The 24383-nt window shown below is 44.1% G+C and overlaps 1 protein-coding gene and 1 pseudogene across 4 annotated transcripts in view; both read right to left on the bottom strand.

Annotated features, from left to right (window-relative positions):
• Nucleotides 1–24306, bottom strand: part of aldh1l1 (aldehyde dehydrogenase 1 family, member L1) — a 58735-nt gene extending 34429 nt beyond the window's left edge. Inside the window, exons 1-2 of one of the 3 annotated variants that reach the window (XM_086117251.1) lie at nt 24198–24306; nt 14397–14541 (exon numbers count right to left, since the gene is read on the bottom strand). In XM_086117251.1, the coding sequence (XP_085973377.1) occupies nt 14397–14523 (127 nt within the window). In that variant the 5' untranslated portion in view covers nt 14524–14541; nt 24198–24306. Of the gene's footprint in view, nt 1–14396; nt 14542–16477; nt 16527–24197 lie in introns of those variants that run through there. The other 2 variants (XM_086117252.1, XM_086117250.1) reach the window with 2 other exon arrangements.
• Nucleotides 17739–24201, bottom strand: LOC147200830 (uncharacterized; annotated as a pseudogene). Its single transcript, XR_015101569.1, has 2 exons — nt 22112–24201; nt 17739–20760 (listed from the first exon to the last, which is right to left on the bottom strand). The product of XR_015101569.1 is annotated as an uncharacterized LOC147200830 (transcript).
• Nucleotides 24307–24383: the final 77 nt, after the last annotated feature.

The following is a 24383-nucleotide window of genomic DNA, read 5'->3' as shown; positions in this document are numbered from 1 at the left end:
GCTGGTGCACAAAATGTGTCAATGTAATTTTAATGCTTTATCTCAATACATTAAAAATAATCTAGACAAAGTTGAGGTTAGCACAAGGGTAGTGAAGTCCGGTTCCTCGAGAGCCATATTCTGACTTAAAGCTCTCCCTACTCCAACTACTCCATCCCTCATGTTTCTCGGATGGCCCCCTTTGCATAGTTAATGACCAATGCCTGCTCTAGACTGTAGCATGAAATACCGCCATTCGCGCAGCAGCCACTGTTGAGAAAGTTCATTTTCTATATGGACTAGTACAAAGTTCATTTCACAATTTCTAAAAGGAACTAGTTCAGTCCATAGTTCATCATTCAAAAATCTGTAAAAACTAAGTTCACTGTTCCGACAAGCTAAAATTATTTCAGTCCCTTTTTTTTTTAATTTTATTTTTTAACAATACATGCTGCGAGCCATCCATCCATTTTCTAAACCGCTTTATCCTCACAAGGCTCGCGGGGTGTGCCGGAGCCTATCCTAGCTGTCTTCGGGCAGTAGGTGGCGGACACCCTGAACCGATTGCCAGCCATTCGCAGGCCACACAGAGACCAACAACCATCCGCGCTCACACTCACACCTAGGGACAATTTGGAATTTTCCATTTACCTGTCACACATGATTTTGGAATGTGGGAGGAAACCGGAGTACCCGTAGAAATCCCACGCAGGCCCGGGAGAACATGTAAACTCCACACAGGGGCCGGAGCTGGAATTGAACCTCTACACTGTGAGGTCGATGCGCTAACCACTGGCCCACCGGGGCGCCCTGCTGTGAGCCAGTACCCTCAAAATAGCCAGCTGGCATTTCCCCAGGCACTATGTTGACATGCAGTCAATAACCCTTTCAAAACTCGAGCTTACTTTACTTTTTGTTGCCTCACCTCAGGCTATTTTTCGCAACTTCCAGCATGCTCTTGATGACACATATTGCCGCGCGAGGCTGCGTGTCTTATGTTGACAAATATGGTGTTTATGCCCCTCCATTAAAGGTTCACTAACCATGTGTTTAGCTGGGTTTTCTCCTGGAAATAATGAAACCTGGCACTCTCAAACAAAAATTAACTCTCATTCAAAAACCATTCACAGACACCAGAATGATCACACAAACGTTCATGAGGCAGAAATGCCGACACAATTGCCTCACACATGACCGGCCAAACATTTTATCAACACCCGCTGAAATAAATTTTAACCCGCATTTCGCTGATTTTTTGGGCCAATGCTAAAAACTAGCCCAAGTATCCACTTGGGCTTAGCCATACTTTCTGCTCATGAGTCGGGCCTACCCCACTATAGAAGTACTGTACTGAGTGGCATCATTTAATCAGTGGCTATCCGTTGCAATTGCGAGTTATTAGTAATAAAACCGATACCCATTTCTACCACTGTAGTGTGCACTTCTCCATCAAGCTATCATTTTTAAAGTGTTCGTTTACTGTATATTGCGGGGGTGCGGTTTGAATGGCTTTGGTTTCCAAGTCCTCCTATGTAAAAACTGCTCATGATTGCAGGTAGTGGATCTCGCATGGAGAAGCCTCCTTTTTGACTGTCATGTTGCGGATGTAGGATGGACCGGCAACAAAGGGTAAAGTGCCCCTCTCTGCAATCTTCCAATCTTTCCTGGTGGTGGAGGGTAATGACAGTCATGTCTGTATCTTCCTTCCTTTTAACAGCTCTATCTTGTCTTCTTATTTAAAAAAATAGTTTTTAAGTTTCTTTTCTCCAGGCAATTGTCTTTTTTCCAGGAACAAAACAATCTTTTACCTTGATGACAGTTTTGGCTGTCAGTGCAGCCTTTGTCAGACCTGTCCTGGTGTGGTGTGGATAAAACCAGCTGATCGGGTTGAGAAACTAAAATAAACTTCACCACCCCAAGCACGTTCAAAAATGTGAATATTTATCAGCGATTTTTAAAGAATACTTTTGCGTTTAATTTAAATTTAATTTTCAATGCATTTCAATGTCCGCCAATTACATGCATTTTTTTGCAATTCGCCGGCCTACCCGATTCCGATCACCCACAAATAGCGATGGTTGATTATGATCATGAAACATCGCGACAGGCTTTTGAAGAAGTTTTCCTTCTGTCCAACAATTTTGCTGACATGCATTTCAAGGAATTTTGTTCAATTAATTCAAGAACTTACTTCACTGAGTATTTGAATCACTGGAAAGTTCTTCTGCATTAAAGTGAGCGGATGAGAGTTTGGGGGTGTAACAGAAAAAGAGCTTTGTGCTGGAGAGTTCTTGGATGTCGAGACCAGTGGAGCAGACTAGGTCCTGAGTGTGTTTTTTGATGTAGTTGAGGCAGTTGAGCAGAAAGTTAGCGGCATGTTTCCAAGTTAAAGTTGTTCATGTGGAAGTCACCAAGGAGAAGAATAGAAGGTTAAATATTTGAAAGCTGTTAAGCAAGGTTAAAAATGACGGCTTGTGCTTAGGAGTGTGTCCTGCAGTGACTCGAGGAGCAGGACTCGGGAGTTCCTGGAGGCGTTCCTGGATATATTATTGGATATATTCATCCATCCATTTTTCGATCCGCTTTATCCTCACAAGGGTCCTGTCTTAGGGCAGTAGGCGGGGGACACCCCAAACCGGTTGACAGCCAATATATATATTAGAGCTGTCAAACGATAAAAATATTTAATCTAATTAAAAATGCAACTGTCATAATTAACTCAAATTCACTAAAAATTAATCGTGATTACTCACACATTTTTTATCGTTTCTGAATTTCCTTTTGTATTTTTTGTCCTATTTTCCCCATTTTAATGCTGTCATCAACATGGAATCATGAATCAGTTTTCTACGTGCAAAATGCAAATATTTACTGAAATAACAATTTCGATTTTCAATTTTACATGAACATTTTTCACTTGGAGCAGTTATTCACACATAATCTCGCACACAATATTACTGTCCATCAACAACAGTGAAAATAATATTTTGTCACACAACAGCTGCTTTAACAGGTCTTTTTTATGGAATCAAAACAGAGCAATATAACATTATAAAGTGCACATCTAAGGTAAACTAGTACTAAGCCTACAGTGGATTTAAGCCATGGTTGCATACTTCGTTTTTCTCAAGTTTGCTTTGAACACAGCAGTCAGGCTATGTTGATTGTGTTGGTCCTTCTTGCGCGGAAGTCTCTCTACGGTTTTGTGTAGACATCATTTCGGATGACTACACTTGGTTCGATGACAACACTGGATACGTTTTATTTTCGCTAGGTCGCGACCACTGCACCGCTGAACTCTCGACGTGCCTCAGCACACCGTCGCTGTCAGACGAACACAGAGAACCTCCACCCCCATTATTTATATGGACACGGAACACGGAAACCTTCCACACAAAATAGTTCCAAACAAGTAACAATCGTGTCAGCATACATCGTACTCAACAGAATGCCTGCTCTTTATTCACCAGAGGCTCATCAACCTAGTCTCTTATTTCTCTCCTGAAACAGTGTCTTCTCCCGCTTGGTGTACCTTAGCCTTCTCCGCTACGTACAATCTCTGTACACAGCTTGTAATGGCGGCTCTCGCTGGCAATCCGTAGTGGAGCCGTTACATGCAATGCGAATGATTTCAGCTTGAGTCTGGCTGTGGACAATGTTGACAGGCTTGCATGCAGTAGCCATACATTTAGCTCTGGCTTCAGCAAATGTGTTCCTCGTCGTGTCATCCATTTTCTTCGTTTTGAAATGATCCATCGCTGTCTGTCTGAGACGAGGGGGCGGAGTGCTCACGTCAGCTGTGTGCTTGGCCATTAATTAAGTGGTATTTCAGACTCGACGTGCTATGATGATAGCTCAGTTTACAACTGCAAAACATACAGGTAACTTTGGTCTTGTCAGTGGAACAATCTGGCAACTTTTTAAAAGTAAACTTTCCATTCATAAACTCTTTAAGCATCCGTTTTCGGTGTCTCGCGCTGCCGTGGCTGGCAAAACAAACGTGCGTGGACCTGTGCAGCACGCTTGTTGTTTTGTCTCTGGTTTATTTATAGAGCAACGTAACAGCCGCTGTGACGTGAGTCGCGGTAATCTCGCGAGAAAAATTTTAATCCCGTTAAAATTCATTTAAATTAATGCCAATAAAAACGCGCTCAACTGACTGCTCTAATGTATATATATATATATATATATATATATATATATATATATATGTAGTGCGGTTGGATAGCTCAGTTGGTAAGGCATCGGTTTGGCATACGGGAGACGGACCCACACCATCCAGTGTGGGTCCTTGGGCAAGATCCTTCACGCTAATGCCTACCTGATACAATGATGAGAGACAATAAAATGAATGACATGCCGGCTCAGATGTCGCCCGGCCAAACAAGGTCTGCGTCAGGTGCTGGGGAACCAGAGCACCTTGATGAAAAATGGGCTACTGGAACAAAGCGGAGATGGGCGAGATGCGATAACATGGCTCTGTTGGAATGCTACTACTCAAGCAACCCTAGTCAGAGGGGTTACATGCAGAGAATGTGGGCTGAATGGTTACTTCGAAACCCACAGTCTCGGTTGACCACGAAACAACTAGTAACTCAGTGTTCCAACATCCACAAACGGCAACTGCTGTCACAACTTGAGATTGATGAGGTACAACGCAGGTTCCATGGTGAAGGGCCCCAGGCTGCCAGATCAGAGGAGGAGGTCATACCAGAGATTGGGAGGCCAGCCCCAATGAATGAAATGCTGAGCGAGGCAGCAACTGACCTGAAAGCTAAGATCATGGCGAGAATGAAAGCTGGGCAACCTAGAAACCGATTGCAACGGCTATGTGAAGTACCACCTGAAAGTCTCATGGAAAGTGTGAATGCAGCGCTGAGGGCGATCCCTACCGTAACGATCACGGAAACCAATGAGCTGATATACGCTTCAGCATCAGTGATCCTTGAGATGCTTGGCTATAAGAGCAACCATGGAAGCCATGAGATACGTTACCCACCATGGAAAAGACGGTTGGAAGCTAAGATCAAGGCGGCTCGGAAAGATGTGAGTCAATTGACGGAGGCCCAGAGAGGTGTGATGAAAAGGCCGATACCCGAGAGGTACATCCAGATGACCATACCTGAAGCACTCGAAACTGCCAAACAAAGGCTCCAAGCCTTGTCCAGCCGCCTAAAGCGGTACACGAAAGAGAGTGAGGCCAGACGAATAAACAGGCTGTTCGCAACACAACCTGCGAAAGTGTACGCTCAGTGGCAGGGTCCTAACAACAGAGCTGACCCACCAAGACTGGAAACTGAAAGGTACTGGAAAGGCATATGGGAGAAGGAGGTTGCACATAACAGCAGTGCACAATGGCTGGTGACCCTGAGAGAGGAGCACAGCAACCTCCCTGAACAGAACCCAGTTACCATAACAGTGGCAGACATACAGGAAAGAGTCTCAGATATGAAGAACTGGACAGCACCAGGCCCGGACATGGTCCACACCTACTGGCTAAAGAAACTCACAGCACTCCATGAGCGCCTAGCAGCACAAATGAACCAGCTGCTGAGGGATGGGACTCACCCAGGATGGCTAACCGAAGGGCGAACGATCCTGATCATGAAGGATCCCTCAAAGGGTGCAGTCCCATCCAACTATCGGCCAATAACCTGTCTCTCCACAACATGGAAGCTCATGTCAGGCATCATTGCGGCTAAGATAAGTGGACACATGGATCAATACATGAGCGAAGCACAGAAGGGCATTGGTAGAGATACCAGAGGAGCCAAACATCAGCTCCTGGTTGACAGAACAGTCGCACAAGACTGCAGGTCCCGACGTACCAACCTGTGCACAGCCTGGATTGGACATACATGGATCACTGAATGCTTGGAGTTGTATAAGGTGAACAGGACCCTAAGAGCCTTCGTTGCGAACTCGATGAGGATGTGGAAAACCACAGTTGACGCCACTTACCCAAGTGTCCATCAAATGTGGCATATACCAAGGTGATGCACTCTCCCCACTGCTGTTCTGCATAGGACTGAACCCCCTAAGCCAAGTAATCACCAAGACAGGCTCCGGATACCGCCTCAGAAATGGAGCTACGATCAGTCACCTCCTCTACATGGATGACATAAAGCTGTATGCTAAGAGCGAAAGGGACATAGACTCCCTGATCCACACAACCAGGATCTACAGCAGCGACATCGGGATGTCAGTCGGGCTTCAGAAATGTAGTCGGATGGTGACTAAGAGAGGAAAGGTAGTCCGCACTGAAGGGGTCTCACTCCCTGAAGGAACAATAGCAGACATTGAGGACAGCTACAAGTACCTCGGTATACCACAAGCCAATGGCAACCTCGAACTGGCAACAAGGAAAGCGGCTACGGCCAAATACCTCCATCGAGTGAGGCAAGTCCTAAGAAGCCAGCTCAATGGCAAGAATAAGACCCGGGCAATAAACAGCTATGCCCTGCCAGTGATCAGATACCCTGCAGGAATAATAAGGTGGCCAAAGGAAGAGATTCAGACCACGGACGTTAAGACCCGAAAGCTCCTAAACATTCATGGAGGGTTCCATCCCAAATCCAGCACCCTGAGACTGTACGCAAGCCGAAAGGAAGGAGGCCGTGGACTAGTGAGTGTAAGAGCCACTGTCCAGGATGACACATCCAAGCTCCATGAATACATCAAGGAGAAGGCTCCAACGGATGACGTACTCAGAGAATGTCTCAGACAATGGGGAACAGAAGATGAGGCGCTGGAAGAGGGACCATCATGGGAGGACAAGCCCCTACACGGGATGTACCACCGGACCATAACTGAAGTGGCCGATCTCAAGAAGTCCTATCAGTGGCTAGAGAGGGCTGGCCTGAAGGACAGCACAGAGGCACTCATCCTGGCTGCTCAGGAGCAGGCCCTGAGCACCAGAGCCATTGAGGCCCACATATACCACACCAGACAAGACCCAAGGTGTAGGTTGTGCAAAGAGGCACCTGAGACGATCCAACACATAACTGCAGGGTGTAAGATGCTGGCAGGGAAAGCCTACATGGAACGCCATAACCAGGTGGCTGGCATAGTCTACCGAAACATCTGTGCAGAGTATGGACTGGAAACCCCAAGGTCAAAATGGGAAACACCTCCGAAGGTGGTGGAGAATGACAGAGCGAAGATCCTGTGGGACTTCCAGATCCAGACTGACAAGATGGTAATGGCGAACCAACCAGATATCGTGATCATGGATAAAGGGCAGAGGAAAGCCGTTGTAGTGGATGTAGCGGTCCCAAGTGATGGAAACATCAGAAAGAAGTAACACGAGAAACTCGAGAAATACCAAGGGCTCAGAGAGGAGCTGGAGAGAGCCTGGAAGGTAAAGGTGACAGTCGTGCCTGTGGTGGTCGGAGCACTCGGGGCAGTGACCCCCAAACTAGATGAGTGGTTGCAACAGATCCCGGGAACAACATCGGACATCTCAGTCCAGAAATGTGCAGTGTTGGGAACAGCAAGGATACTGCGCAGAACCCTCAAGCTTCCTGGCCTCTGGTAGAGGACCCAAGCTGAATGAGGGACGGACACCACCCGAGGGGGGGGTGAGACGAGGAATTTATATATATATATATATACACACACATACACACATACACACACACTACAGAGTAAAAAGAAAAGTGCCCATTCACCCATTATCTGATCCATCCTCACGAGGGTCTTGGCGGGGTACACCCTGACTGAACTAGGCATATACGTATAGACAAACAACCATTTGCTCTCACATTCACACTTAAGGACACTTTAGAGCAGGGGTGTCCAAAGTCGGTCCTCAAGGGCCGCCGTCCTGCCTGTTTTCCAGCTCTCTCTGGAGCAACACACCTGATTCAAATAATCAGGGTCGTTCTGATCCGACTTTGGACACCCCTGCTTTAGAGTAAACAATTAACCTATAGTGCATGTTTTTGGAATGTGTAGGGAAAACTCATGCAGGCACGGGGAGAATATACAAACTCCAAACAGGAAGGCCGGAGTTGGAATCCGACCTCTGCACTGTGATGTGCATAACAGTTCCTCCTGTTGCTCCTGCTCTCCAGCAAGCCTTTAAAAAGTCTACCAAGCTCCACCCACACCCTTATAACAGCGCATTCTTATTTATAATTATCCTTGATATCGTCCTCTTCAAAGGTCAGTGCTACTCTTGTGGTGAGACTAAAATAAGTGCCATTGCAATTGCGACAGCTCCTACTTTATAACGAAACAGAAATCATGACGTGACGAGTGAAACAAATACAATCTTAACATATATTTCAGATATTGTGCATCCAGTAAATTGTAATGGGTTAGTGTTGCTATTTCAACTGAACATTTGCTTTGCAAAGTTAATCAGGGGATATTTCACTGGTGGATAGAGCTGGACATTCAGTGAACGGGTTTAGAAGTTACTTTAACCCTTCCATGCACCAATAAAGATAACCTGTAACCTGATAGCATGATAGGCTGTCCACTGTAGTAACCACTGTCCCTGAAAGGAATAATATTTCAACTGAAAGTCAACGCTAACACATGAAGTGCGCACACTGAAACAAAATGCTGGTGTACCAAGCAAGATACAATACATCAAAGGAATACTGCAGCTCTCGCATTTAATGTCACATGTGCTTTTCTTGAATAAACGAGAACGCATTTTATGAGGCAGAGGCCGTAAATCACAAATTGTTACTCCTTTGTTGGCCAATAAAACAATGTGATATGTTCAGGCCACTAGCCTATTCATACGGTATACTTAAGGCTGATGGCACTGCATAAAGAGCAGCTTATAAAGGTTACGAATAGCGGATGTGATAATCTTCCTACGAACAAACACTGACCAAAACAATACCACTTAAAGATCCTGTAAAGTGAATTCAGAGATCCGTTTGTAAATATTCTACCAAAGACCCTGTCACCTTTGGATACTCGCAGTTCGGCATGCGCAGATTTATCTATTTATTTATTTTTGCATTTTCTTTAATTTTCGGCAAAAACGTATTGCCTCTTTATGCATGCTTATTCAAGAACATTTGGCATTTTAAACAAAATAATATTTTATTTTTTCTTTCAATCCAATCATTGTATTCTTAGATTATACATGGATTTTTGCTATTTTGAAGGGCTCGTTCGTTATCCCTCACGAATAAGGGTGGTCAACCATATAAATCATAGGTGTCAAACTCTGGCCCGCGGGCCAAATGTGTAATTATATTTGGCCCGCAAGGCAATACTAAATGACTATTAGAGCTGGCCCGCCGGTATGACACAGCACATGTACCGCTGATACTACAAATCCCAGAATGCTCAGCTGGTGTTTTGGCGCCTCCCTCGGGACCAATGAACACTCTCTCCGTTGTTGATAGTATACCTCGCTACCTCACGCAACTACTGGCACCACGCTACCTCTCCCAAAAATGGTGAAAAAAAAAGGCATGAAACAGGACCTTTTTGGACAGGTGGGAGACAGAATATCTTTTTATAAATCTAAAAGACAAACCTGTGTGTCTTGTATGTGGAGCCAACGTGGCTATAAACAAGGAGTACAATATACAACGACACTATGAAACAAAACACCACGACAAGTACAAGGACATGGACACGACTCAGCGGCGCCAGAAAGCAGAGGAGATGAAAAGACGTTTGGCGACACAACAGACTATGTTTAAAAAAGCCACATCGCAAAGTGAGGGTGCTGTAGCGGCTAGTTTTATTGTGGCGGCAGAAATTGCGAAATCAGCGCGGCCCTTCAATGAGGGAGAGTTCGTGAATAAGTGCATGATGAGAGTTTGTGATCTCGTGTGCCCAGAGAAAAAGAAAGCATTTTCAAATGTGAGCCTGAGCAGCAACACAATCGCTGCTCGCTCATGTGAACTTGCCACCAACCTATTTGAGCAGCTGACGGTGAAGGGAAAAGATTTTGTTGCATTCTCCCTTGCTGTGGATGAGAGCAGCGACACATGGGATACTGCCCAGCTGTCAGTCTTCATCCGTGGAGTGGACTCAAATATGTGTGTTACAGAGGAACTTTTGGGATTAAAATCAATGAATGGCACCACCACAGGAAATGACATATTTGAAGAGCTTTCCACCTGTGTCACTGAAATGAAGCTGCCTTGGGATAAACTTGTGGGACTAACGACAGATGGCGCACCAGCAATGCGCGGTCAAAAGAGTGGACTGGTGGGCAGGGTTCAGGAGAGGATGCGTTTGGAGAACTGTGCAGGTGAGCTAACTGTTTACCACTGCATCATACATCAAGAATCACTGTGCGGCAAAGCCCTAAAGATGGAACATGTTATGACCTCAGTAACACGAGTAGTGAACTTTATAAGAGCAAAAGGTCTGAATCACCGCCAGTTCAAGTCTTTTCTCGAGGAATGTGGTTCAGAATACGAGGATGTGCCGTATCACACAGACGTGAGATGGTTAAGCAGAGGGAAAGTAATGAACCGATATTTTGAGCTGCGTGAGGAAACATGTCAGTTCCTGGACAGCAAAGGGAAAGACACTGTGGAGCTCCGTGAGCCAAAGTTTTTGTGTGAACGTATCATCACAGACATGTACGCTGCAGTGAGGGCCTTTAAAACTAAACTGTGCTTGTGGGAGAATCAGATGCTCCAAGGGAACCTGGGCCATTTTCCCTGCAGCCAAACCATTTCAATGCACATCTCAACCACCGTGTTTCCACGTGCACAGTTTGCTGATAAACTCCGCGCACTCTGTGCGGAGTTTGCCCGGCGATTTGCCGACTTTGATGTCCAGAAATGTCGGTTTGAACTACTGAGCAATCCGTTTGCAGTTGATGTGGAAAATGCAGCAACCAACCTCCAAATGGAGCTGATTGAACTCCAGTGTAGTGACACGCTGAAGTCAAAAGTATGACGCTGTGGGTGCTGCACAGTTTACACATTTCATGCCTGACACAATGCCTCAGCTCCGCACCCAAGCTGCTCAGATGCTCTCCATGTTCGGCAGCACTTATCTATGTGAGCAACTATTCTCCTCGATGAAGATGATCAAAACAGCTCACAGGAGACGTCTGACTGATGAACACCTTTGCTCAATCCTAAGGATTTCCTCAGCTCAGAGCCTGACCCCAGACATCAATGAACTGGCATCCAAGAAGAGATGCCAGGTATCTGGCTTGAGCACTTCAGAGTAGATCAGTGTGTTGCAAACTGAGTAATAATTCATGTTTTCTTTGAGCACTTTCTTGCTTCTTCTCCAAGGCATGGGCTTGAATGGTTGCACTTTCATTGAAGGATATAATTGTTAGTTAATTTATTATTAGCCTGTGGAAAAAGGTTACTTTTGACATTTAAATCAGAAGGCTGTAAATAAATAAAAGGCATACAATTTTCATTAAAATTCTATTTAAGGAATAAATGCCATTGATGTGTTTTTTAAATTTGAAATTCAATTTTGCACATGTGAAATATTAAGCTATACATCGTAAAGTATTCAGCTTTGCTTGTTCCATATTCAGTGTTTAAGCAAAAGTTGTTTGTGTCCAAATGCACAGGTTCATTGTTATATCTGAAGGAAAATTTTCAATAAATATCAATGTTGGCCCGCGAGTTTGTCCACGTTTTAAGTTTTGGCCCACTGTGTATTTGAGTTTGACACCCCTGCTATACATGTTTGAAGATAATGGCTGAAAGATATGTGCAAAGACGCAGAGCTATTTACCGCTCAATTGTGGTGATATGCCATTCAATTGTTTTTCACCATTTCAGTTTTTCTGATCTTGCACATTTCATTACAGCATGGCAAAGCTCCGCGAGGACTTGGTGGGATATATTCCAGCCATAGGAGGCTTTGGGCAGATATTTTTTGACAGACACCCTTCTGTGGGCTGTATCAAATTTTGAAAAATTTAAAACATTTTACTTTCCATCCATCCATTTTCCACCGCTTATCCGGGGTCGGGTTGCGGGGGCAGCAGCTTTAGGAGGGAAGCCCAGACTTCCCTCTCCCCAGCCACTTCTTCGAGCTCTTCCTGGTGGATCCCGAGGCGTTCCCATGCCACCTGGGTGACATAGTCTCTCCAGTGTGTCCTGGGTCGTCCTCGGGGTCTCCTGCCAGTGGGACATGCCCCGAACACCTCACCAGGGAGGCATCCTAATCAGATGCCCGAGCCACCTCATCTGGCTCCTCTCGATGTGGAGGAGAAGCGGCTCTACTCTGAGCCCCTCCCGGATGACCGAGCTTCTCACCTTATCTCTAAGGGAGAGCCCGGACACCCTGCGGAGAAAACTCATTTCGGCCGCTTGTATCCGGGATCTCGTTCTTTCGGTCACGACCCATAGCTCATGACCATAGATGAGGGTTGGGACGTAGATCGACCGGTAAATTGAGAGCTTCGCCCTTTCGCTCAGCTCCTTCTTTACCACGACAGACCGATACAACATCTGCATCACAGCAGACGCTGCACCGATCCGCCTGTCGATCTCTCGCTCCCTCCTGCCCTCACTTGTGAACAAGACCCCAAGATACTTAAACTCCTCCACTTAATCTCCTCCCCGACCCGGAGTGGGCACTCCACCCTTTTCCGACTGAGGACCATGGTTTCAGATTTGGAGGTGCTGATCTTCATCCCAACCGCTTCACACTCGGCTGCGAAACGCTCCAGTGAGAGTTGGAGAGCCCTGCTTGAAGGAGCCATCAGTACCACATCATCTGCAAAAAGCAGGGATGCAATACTGAGGCCACCAAAACGGACCCCCTCAACGCTTCGGCTGCGCCTAGAAATTCTGTCCATGAAGGTGATGAACAAATCGGCGACAAAGGGCAGCCTTAGCCTCACTGGAAACGATTCCGAATTATTGCCGGCAATGCGAACCAAACTCTGACATCGGCAGTATAGGGACTGAACAGCCCGTATCAGGGGGCTCGGTACCCCATACTCCCGAAGCATGCCCCACAGAACTCCCCGAGGGACACGGTCAAATGCCTTCTCCAAGTCCACAAAACACATGTAGACTGGTTGGGCAAGTTCCCATGTACCCTCGAGGACCCTGCTAAGGGTGTAGAGCTGGTCCACAGTTCCCCGGCCAAGACGAAAACCACACTGCTCCTCCTCAATTTGAGGCTCGACTTCCTGACGGACCGTCCTCTCCAGCACCCCTGAATAGACCTTACCAGGGAGGCTGAGGAGTGTGATCCCTCTGTAATTGGAACAGACCCTCTGGTCCCCCTTTTTAAAAAGAGGGACCACCACCCCGGTCTGCCAATCCAGAGGCACGCTCCCCGATGACCACGCGATGCTGCAGAGGCGTGTCAACCAGGACAGCCCCACAGCATCCAGAGCCTTGAGGAACTCCGGGCGGATCTCATCCACCCCTGGAGCTTTTTAACCACATCGGTGACTTCAACCACAGAGATAGGAGAGCCCACCTCAGGGTCCTCAGACTCTGCTTCCTCCGAGGAAGGCGTGTTGGATGAGGTCTTCGAAGTACTCTGCCCACCGGTTCACAACGTCCCGAGTCGAAGTCAGCAGCGCCCCATCCCCACTGTACACAGTGTTAGTGGTGCACTGCTTCCCCCTCCTGAGATTTCGCATGGTGGACCAGAATTTCTTCGAAGCCGTTCGGAAGTCGGCTTCCATGGTCTCACCGAACTCTTCCCACGCCCGGGTTTTTGCCTTGGCGATCAGCGAAGCTGCATTCCGCTTAGCCAGTCGATACCCGTCAGCTGCCGCTGGGGTCCCACAGGCCATAAAGGCCCGGGATAGGACTCCTTCTTCAGCTTGACGGCATCCCTTACTGCTGGTGTCCACCAGCGAGTACGGGGGTTGCCGCCACAACAGGCACCAACCACCTACGGCCACAACTCAGATTGGTCGCCTCAACAATAGAGGCGGTGGTCCATGGTCCATTCGGACTCAATGTCCCCCGCCTCCCCCGGGACATGGGAAAATCTCTGCCGGAGGTGGGAGTTGAAACTCTTTCTGACAGGGGATTCCGTCAGACGCTCCCAACAAACCCTCACAATACGTTTGGGTCTGCCAGGACGGACCGGCATCTTCCCCCACCATCGGAGCCAACTCACCACCAGGTGGTGATCAGTTGACAGCTCCGCCCCTCTCTTCACCCGAGTGTCCAAAACATGCGGCCGCAAATCCGATGATACAACCACAAAGTCAATCATACTTTCCAAGGACTTTAAAACAGTGCCCGCTTCAACGACGTTTGCAATATCCAGATTCACAAATGCAATTAAAATTGCAGTCAGTTGACTTCACTAGTCTTGACCATCTTGTGCCGCATATCAAATTCAATACATTTCTAGACCTCTTAGATGACAATCTGGACCAACAACAAAAAATTTAGATAAAAAATCTAAACCAATACACTAAAATCAAAGGTCATGCAAATCCAATTCCCCCCAACATCTGATTTTCTTACCCAGTGGGTCAGCCTTGCCATCCTTGTCGGGTATGGTGAATATTCCAACAATGGTATGGCCCTCACTTCTCAGCTCCTTATAAACCTCTTGACCAAACTGACTCTGACCAATCACGGCAATCTTCATCCTCAGGCTCGGAGTGGTCTAGAAGGTTGAGGTATAAAGGGGTTCAATATCAGACAAATAAATACATTGTTTTGTTTTATGGGGGTTTTCAAATTCTCAACCAGGTGATGTAAAAAATGGAGACAGAGGTGAATTATTTCGTAATGTTTTCTTTCATTAATATCACCTATACTATACAACTCAATTGAAAATAAAAATGAAGCCTCTTAGAGAGGGGAGAAACTGAATCAAACTAAAATGAAGCATTTGCATGAATATGGACACACTCTTAAGCTGGAGATGTGGCTGTGTTCAGAATTAATCACATTCAAACTCATGTCAAATTAGACCTGCCACCATTTAAAATGCCTCCGTTTCATCCCAAATAAAAGTTCAGTTGCTTTCCTCGGCTTTTCCTGACATACTTTTGCTTTCGAGCAGAAACCTAAAGGTTTCGTTTGAAGACCCGGACCAATATTTGGATGTGTTCAGAATCCCCTCTGGGGGCAGTGTCCTTGAACATGAGCAGTGTCGACATTCTTTAACATTTATTTTGGAATTACGATCAAAATGTTCAACCTTGGTTTCATCGGATCATAACTCACATTGGCACATGCATATTCTAAACAGCCTGCAGCTCCTTTAATGTTTGTCGGCCTCTTGAAAGCCTCCCTGACCTGTTTTCTTCTTGTCTTTTCAGCATTTCTGGAGTGGCGACCAGTCCTTGAAAATGTTATGTTCCATGGTCTTTATGATGTCATTGAAATTCTTATGTACCCGTTTCCTGATTGATACCGTTTGAGCAATGGGATCCCTTTTGATGCTGCGGAAGCTGTTTGGGTAGGGTGACTCATGCTGGAAGATGGGACGACAAAAATGTGAAGCAAAACCTACTCGAAAAGCTGAACTTAGTTTGGGGATAATCAGAGTCACTTAAAATTATAGGGGGTGTGTGCTGAATCACGTTTAACAAAAGTTTGATTGCGATAGTTTAATTCTGAAAACAGCCACATCTCATTTATAAGGGGGTGTGTACACTTGTGCAGCCATGTGACCTCATTTGTGTATTTTTACTTCATCTCTAAAATGTTGCTTTTGCTGTGTTATATTGTGCAAATTATAAGTCCAAGTCATTGTGGAAAAAGGTTTTACGTTATTTATTTTGGTCTCATTTTGTGATATCACCAAAAAAAAAAAAAGGGGCTTTTCATCAAAGGTTTGTCGACTTTCTTTATCCTCTGTAAGGTTATTATAACAATGAAACGAGGAGCACAAGCAGCATGTGGGTGGTTTATGATAACGCTCATGCCAACATGCACTGACATGCTTGCAAACGATGTAAACGAGAGATATACCGTACGGTCATTGCTTTCTTTATGCAAACATGCAAGTCATTGTTGTCTAACTGGGTCCAAAGAACGAAAGGGAGTAACAGTGATGCTTTCAACATAACGTGAGTGGTCTGAAGTATGTGTACACATTACAGTGTGTGTGTTACAAGAAGAGTGGAAGCACAGATATTTTCAGAAATGTGATAAACAACAATATGACAATATTGTGAGAGATATTGGAGGCTAGGGCAATCCAATACCTTTAGTGTACATAAAATGTATTCATAAAAATGTTGAAAATAATTTCCCCTGGAGCATGGTTATCCATTAGAAAACGGGTGCCGTTGAAGTTACTGTCTTGTTAGACAGTCAATCAGTCCAATCGCTAGCCGATTACATCACCAATCTTGGCTCAATCTTTAATAGCCCGGCTCTCTGCAGGGAGCAAGGTCCATCTTGAAGCACATTTGAGTTTGTATTGCAATCTTGACTCACAGTTAACTCTAGGTAGTGGATGTGTCACTCTGTGTAGTCAGGAAGGATATATACATATATATATAGATAGATATACTGTATATACAGTGTACATATAACATTTACAGTAAATTCATACATTTATGTGTGTGCATGATTTTTTTTCTTACCTCTGCTTGCACACCCAGCACTTCTCTGGTTGTCTTAAAAGAGTGTTGAGTTTGACACAGGAGTTTTTATTCTCAGCCCCACGTTCAGGCGATACATTACGTAACACATTAGTAAGCAGTCATTGGACAGGCCAAGCATGAGACTGCAATAGGCAACCTATCAGCTGTCAGTGTCTTTGAATGAACATAATCACACTAAAACTGGTGGCAAGAATGAGAAATCACTCATACATTCCTCAACAGCGGATTGTTTTTTAAACAGGCTGAGTTATTTCTAAGTACCCCTCTGAGACAGCATTACAATGTATGATTGTACTTCTGAATGCCGAATTCAGTACACCAACTATGGATTATGTTGCTGAAGCATACTTTCTCCTGCTAGTGCTTGGGATCCATGGTGGGCATTTGTAGAACTTGTCCTCTCCATTTTTAGAACTGCTATTCAGGATTTATTTTAATTCTATCCAATAAAATAAATAGAATATATGATAAGAGACTTTAGAGCAGGTATCAGGAGCATTGGTATCAATGGTCATACATATATATATATATATACTGTATATATATATGTGTGTGTATACACACACATATATATATATATATATATATATATATATACACACATGCGGTGACCGTATACAGTGTGGCTCAAACAACATAAAATTTGGTTTTATTCAAAATCAGGATGACCCCAGGCCCACGTGAGTGCTTTATGACAAAGTTCGTAGCAATGAGGACATAAAACCAAATACTTGGGACAAAGCAGTGGATTATTACTTTTTTTTTTTTTAACAAGAATGAACATTTCCACCATTGATTCCTGTAGTACACCCATGGCCAAATCACGTGAAGCTTTAAAATATTAACATGCTTATTTTTCTACTGTCCTACATTTAACAGCAGTGTTATTGTTGAAACAGTAGAAAATGTTACATTGGTTTAAACATTTTTAATCCGGTACAGAATATGTTTTACTTTCATCTATGGCACATTTTTCCCTTTGCCAAGTAGAGTACAGTTGAATTTAACTTAAATTAATTTGCTTAAGAAAGTTGTATCTTAAATATACTGTTCAGGAATAAAACATCTGCTCTGTTTTTGAGGTTGTAATGGTGTAAAAAGTTTGAGAAACCATTGCCCAAAGTCAAAGGGCAGAAACAATGATTCATTTAGATTCAATAATTTATACACAAAAACGGGAAGAAAGTGAGGAGGTATCATGTTAAAATTAATTATTTTATTCAATAAGAACTCGAGCGAGAATTGTTTCTTTTTAGATTTATTTGTGAATGCATCTTGGATAGAAGAAAAAAATAATATAGTAGTACAGTCATCTTTACTGAAATATTAAATTGCAGTTGGTACACATTCAGGGTTCCCAGGACAAATTTCCATGAACACTTGCGTTCAAAGATATGGTATCAGAAAAGTCTCTGTGTAACTCCAGAATACAGCCATGTAACAGTTGCATATGTACATACATTCATAGGTTGCGATAAAATATCTGTGTATACACACACACACACACAATATCATAATGTCAACTCCAGTTTGTGGTTGGTCTATATTCACAGTTTGATGAATACTGTACATAGCACCATGAGTGAGGAATAATGGCTCTAAATGACAACACCTGTCCTCAAGAGGGATGTTATAAGTACATTTCGCCAGTTTTTGTCCTGGAAGCTTAGCACCATGCTGTGCAGCATGTCCACTTTTGTCACCTGGTCGTCGAGGCTAATACTCCTCAGGGTGTTTCCAGTAGCAGAGTAGAGGCAGTTTCGTAAGACTAGTCACTTATTGAGTCGACAGACTAGTCACTTATTGAGTCGCTGAAGAGTAGCTTATTGAGGTCATACAGTACAGTGTACAATCCAGTATTAGCATGTGGCTAAATGCCTGTTTAATACAACATAAATGTTTTTAAAAAAAGATCTTCAATACTGATTGGTTTGGGCTACAAATGTGGTGCAAGGCAGCAAATCAATATGCGAACTCTTAAAAGCCCAATGTCTATGGCTCCTTCTACAAACCCAATTCGAATGACGTTGGAACGTTGTGTTAGACGTAAATAAAAACAGAATACAATGACTTGCAAATCATGTTCAAACAATATTTACCGGTAATTGAACACACAACAAAGATAGATAAACATTGTTTTTAGTAAATAATCATTAACTTGGTATTTTATGGCTGCTACACCTTCCTAAAAAAAAAGCGGGGACAGGGTAATGTTTACCACTGTATTACATCACCTTTTCTTTTAACAACATTCAACATTTGGGAACCGAGGACACTCATTGTCAAAGCATTGTAGGTGGAATTCTTTGATGTCCAGCTTCAGCTGTTCAACAATCCGTGGTCTCGGTTGTTGTATTGTTGTTGTTGTACATAATACGACACACATTTTCAATGGGAGACAGGTCTGGACTGCAGGCAGGCTAGTGTAGTACCTGCACTCTTTTACCACGCTGTTTGGAGCACGTGCAGAATGTGGTTTGGCATCGCCTTGCTGAAAAAACATGGGGCGCCTTTGTAAAAGACGTTGCTTGGATGGCAGTGTATGTTTCTCCATAATCCTGTATGTACATTTCAGCATGAGTGGTGCCTTCACAGACATGTAAATGACCCATGCCATTGGCACTAACACAACCTCATATCATCACAGATGCTTCTTTTTGAACTTTGCGTCCAGAAGAGTGGTTCTTTTCCTATTTGGCCCGGAAGATTCAACCTACAAATTTTCCAAAAACAATTTGAAAAATTGACTCATCAGACCACAGAACACTTTGACTTTTAGTTCATCCTAGACAAGCTTGGGTCCAGAGAAGCCAGTGGCATTTCTGGGTGTTGTTAATAAATGGCTTTTGCTTTGTGTGGTAGAGTTTTAATAATAATAATAATAATAATAGATTTTATTTATAAGCGCCTTTCAAGACACCCAAGGACACTTTACAATAACAAAAAACACAAAATAATACGGGTTGAGCAGCGGCAGCCAAAACGCGCCAGCGTTCACTCAACCCAAAAGTCAGAAACAAGGGAGGGAGTTGCAGTTAGGGATGTAGCCCCAAACTCTATTTACTGACGTTGTTTTTTTGAAGTGTTCCTGAGCCCATGTGGTGATATCCTTTCACACCAATTTTGGTTTTTGATGCAGTGCCACCTCAGGCATTCAAAGGTCACGAGCTTTCAATGTCAGTTTTCGGCCTTGCCGCTTTGTACCGATTTCTGCAGATTCTCTGGACCTTTTGATGATATTATAGACCGTAGATGATGTAATCCCAAAATTCCTTGCAATTGTACCATGAGGAACATTGCCCTTAAACTGTTTGATTCTTTTCTGACGCAGTTGAACCTGGCTCCATCTTTGCTTGTGAATGACTGAGCAATCCCGCCTTTTACACCTAATCATGGCACCCACCTGTTCCCAGTTTGCCTGTTAACCGGCTCGATGTTTCAAACGGGTGTTTGATGAGCATTCCTCAACTTTCTCAGTCTCAGTTTTGCTCCCTGTGCTATGTTTTTTAGAAGGTGTTGCAGCCATGATGACATTCAAAGTTGATGCTTATTTGCTAAAATCAATAATGTTTATCAGGTTGAACATTTAATATTTTGTCTTTGTAGGGAATTCAATTAAATATAGGTTAAACGTGCAAATCATGTTTTCTGTTTTTATTTATGTTTAACACAATGTTTGTCCTCATCATTGGAGTTGGGTTTGTACTCAAAGTGCCATTACTACTTCGGTTCTTCCAAATAGATCTTATTGATCCTCAGTCGTTCATTACTCTGCAGATCATGGGAAATGTCTTAGCACTGGCACCTTTCAAAATGAGAAAGGAGTGATGTTCTCAAAGAGAAATTCAACACAATGTAAAAGTAATTACATAATCAGAACAAAATTACATTTGTATGCCCTGTGCTGAGGCAGGAGATAAATGAAGGGCATTCTGAACAACGCCAGATGAGTACAGACAAGGTGTGTTGTTGTTTTTTTTCTTCATACAATGAATTTGTAACATTTGAGAAAATAAAAGGAAATTTGCACTCATATTTTTGTGTGTGTGCAATAGTGCTAATGTGTGAGCTCAGAAATGCGTTGAAGGGATGTCAGTTCGTTAAGTGAACTGTCCGATTGCTTTGCGGAAAACGGTGCACTTTGACATGTTTAGACAGATGGTCACTGCGGGCAAACTTCTTTTCACACACTGGACATTGGTACGGGTTTGACCCCCGAATGGGACCGCCGGTGTCGCGATAACTCGTCTGGCCGGGAAAACCTGCAAGGACAAAAAGATGTTTTACACAATCAACAAAATCCGATGCAATCAAATGTTTTTGTGGCCTGATAGGTTTGTAGTTTACATTGTTTTCATCTAAGGTTGCCATTCAAACTTGGTTTGAGGATACTACTGTACTCCGATATTGCCACTGTAAAGTGCATCTGGACCTTATTCACAGCCATCACCTTTTCCAATTTGGTAAAAATTAAGCTTGACTCCAAAATTGCACACATTCATTTTTTCCTCTAAATTCTACACACAGTGTCCATAATGACATGTGGGGAGGGGGGGTTACAAATTAATTAAAAATCAGAAACTAAGAAGTCACGTACATAACTATATTCACAGCCTTTGCTCAATGTTTCTGTCTTTGCAGCAATTACAAGTTGGGGCTGCGCAATATGGCCCAAAATCTTTGACTTTGTGAACTAAATAGACCATGTTACTTTGCGCCGATAGAAGCACATGACAATGAAATGACTGACCATTCTTGTTTCTTTGAAACTGCTGTTATTTTGCACAAAACACAATTCTGACATTTTTTCACAATATTGTGAGCTCTTGTACAGTTTCATGAGATTTTTTTTAAACATATCGGCAAACTCCCCGCAATATTGTGATAATTATCGTATCGTGAGGTTCATATCGTGATATTGTATCGGAAAGTTTGGATATCGTATTTTCCCCCCCCCTCCCCCCCAACCAGGGTGTAGTCTGCCTTACACCAGAAGTATGAGATAGGCTCCAGCTCACCAGCGACCCTGAACATTCATTCACTCATTCATTTTCTGATCCGCTTTATCCTCCTCACGAGGGTGACGGGGGCGTGCTGGAGCCTATCCCAGCTGTCTTTGGGCAGTAGGCGGGGGACACCCTGAACCGATTGCCAGCCAATCGCAGGGCACACAAAGACAAACAACCATCCACGCTCACACTCACACCTAGGGACAATTTAGAGTGTTCCATGAACCTGCCACACATGGTTTTGGAATGTGGGAGAAAAGCGAAGTACCCGAAGAAAACCCATGCAGGCACGGGGAGAACATGCAAACTCCACACTGTGAGATCGACACGCTAACCACTGGACCACGGGACCGCTGACCATGAACATGATAAGCAGTATAGGAAATGGACTGATGGTGGTCCTTTCCACTGTAACAATGAAGTGATTATTTTATGTCAACCAATCAACAGACTGCAGCATGGAGAGTTCTACCAATATCACAACTCACAAAAAAGCGCCACACAGCACTTTACAATGGAAACACACACACACACCCAAAAAAAGCAAACTTATGAACCAAACTATGCTGCTTGCTTTGGAGACATTCTTAGATCTCGTACTCACCGCCATCCCCTGCTTTGAGTGAAGGGGTTGAATCTGAAGGATGACTGGTGTTCGTTTTTTGTTAGCGTCATTCAGTGAAGGTTTGCCACTGGGAGCCTTTCGTGGGAGCTGGGCTGCAGTTGTCGGAGGCACCACTGCTGGCTCCCGCTTTGAGTGAAGGGGCTGAAACTGAAGGATGACTGGTGTTCGTTCTTTATTAGCGTCAGTCAGTGAAGGGTTGCCATCGGAGGTCTTTTTGTTGTCTTTGTTGGATCCATGTGTGTGGTTTGATGACAGGGTTTTAGTCTCGACAGAGGTCATGCTAACAGTATTGGCAGTAGAAACAGTTTGGTCCGAACACTTGGTATCAGACTTTACCGTTGGCTCAGAGGAAGCCTCTCAACAATACTCCAGTCCAACATCGATACCTAAATAGTCCTCTGATATTATTTCTATACTTAGTCCATCCACTTGTGTTTCCTGCTTCACAACCTCCATATTCTCCTCCAGGAATTCCTGGAGGAGAAAATCCCTCTATTGTGCTTGTTTGCATTTGACCACAAAAGGTCAAAACCTGCCATTTTTGTCCAGGTGCTGTCACTATGTAAGTCACAGTGGAAGGAAGGTGCCGTTGTGGTTGACGGGACATTGCTGGTACCTCTGAAAGAAGCTTGGCAAAGCAAGTGGTCCAAGATGCTGTCCTGGCTATCAGCACTTGAGTTGCTGCAAAAGCTGGAGCTGAGAATCTGTGAGTCTGCGCTCGAACAGGAACGGGGGCCTGAGGACTCACTCGGGTCATCCTCTGAAAATAGTGATGTTGCCACCTGGCAGTCAAACTGTGTCACTGTGTCAGAGCGCTGAGAAGCATTTGTCTTCTTAGAGATATCTACCATCACGGACAAGTGCCAAATTGCTCAAAACCTGCTCAGATGGGTTTTCTTTGCTTTTCTTTTTGGGGGACAACTGTAATCTGGATCATTAGAATTCTTTCTGGAGTGAAACATGTTACAGAGGACAAGTTATCATCAGGGCCAGCAACATTCAGCCAGGCAATCTAAATAGAAAAAAAACCCACGCACATTGTAAGAATTTGCAGCAAAATCCAACTTTCGACTCCTGAGGTGTGCTCCAGTAGAGATGTCCAAATTAGCCCCCGGGGGCCATTTGTGGCCCACTGTCCATTTTTAGCGGCCCGTGGAATTTACTAAAATTAACATTTGACACAGCTGCTGCAAGTATAACTAGTAACAATAATGAATCACTTTCATCTGGAGCATTTCAAGATGTGCAAGGACACAAATACATTATGTCCAGGATCATTTCTCTTCATACTGCCCCGGTGTACAAAAATGATAAGAGTTTCAGAAGCTAAAATGATTTCCTCCACCTGCTGCTCTTTGCCAAGTTGAACATACTACATTAATGGTCCAGAAATAAATGTTTTAAAAATTGATAGGGCGCTGAGGGCATTGGAAAATTACCACATTTCATTTCTTTCCTGGGTCAACCCATACTCCCTATCCTGGGCCCCTGCTTGCATGGTCTGAGTGACCGCGAATAAACCCTGCCAGGAAAAAACGACATGTAAATGACGCCAAGCAGCGTGTGTAAATGTTTGGCGCTGCTTGTTTACGGGACAGTTAGAGAGGCATAATTGGTTACATCACTTTTCAGATTAAAACATTATTTTAAATGATGTATAATGGTACTTATTCTCTATTTAAGATTATATATTTTTGTTTCCGAGGATCAGGCTCCAGTATCAGGTTGGACACGATGCGTATCATGCATGTGCTGTGAGTCGTAGTTTGTCATCTTCTGCAGAAATCAATCAACTTTTGCAGCCTGCCGGATCCAGGCTATAACAAGGAGTCTGACCAAACTTTAGCGTTGTAGTCACGCAAAGAGCCTCGTTACACACCCAGGATTGCGTCTGCTGTTTTCCTGCCAATCCTCAACACGGTGCATTAGCGCATGAACGGGCGTGCGTCTTCCCACCAACGTAAACATGTTTTCCGACTGCTTGATACAGTACATGGCACTGAGTGGTCACGCTCCAACACCAAACGCGTCGAAACAATGTCGTATCCAACTCATAAGCTCTTACCGAATGTGGTTCCTGTGCATAAAGGGCTTTCGACTTTGTAATGTATTCTATGAGTATTTGCTTTGGAGTAGAAATCCAGAAACTGCGATAGCATCGGCAACGTTACTCCACACGGGACCAAGCAACAACTGATTTGACTGTCACGTGACTGCAGTGTTGAATGGGGTTGGGCGACTGTGGAGAGGA

The sequence above is a fragment of the Hippocampus guttulatus genome, chromosome 8, assembly GCF_054856545.1.
Source record: "Hippocampus guttulatus isolate MCC_2025c chromosome 8, RoL_Hgut_1.0, whole genome shotgun sequence".
In the NCBI taxonomy this organism is placed as follows: Eukaryota; Metazoa; Chordata; class Actinopteri; order Syngnathiformes; family Syngnathidae; genus Hippocampus; species Hippocampus guttulatus.
This window is presented reverse-complemented; position numbering and strand designations above follow the sequence as displayed.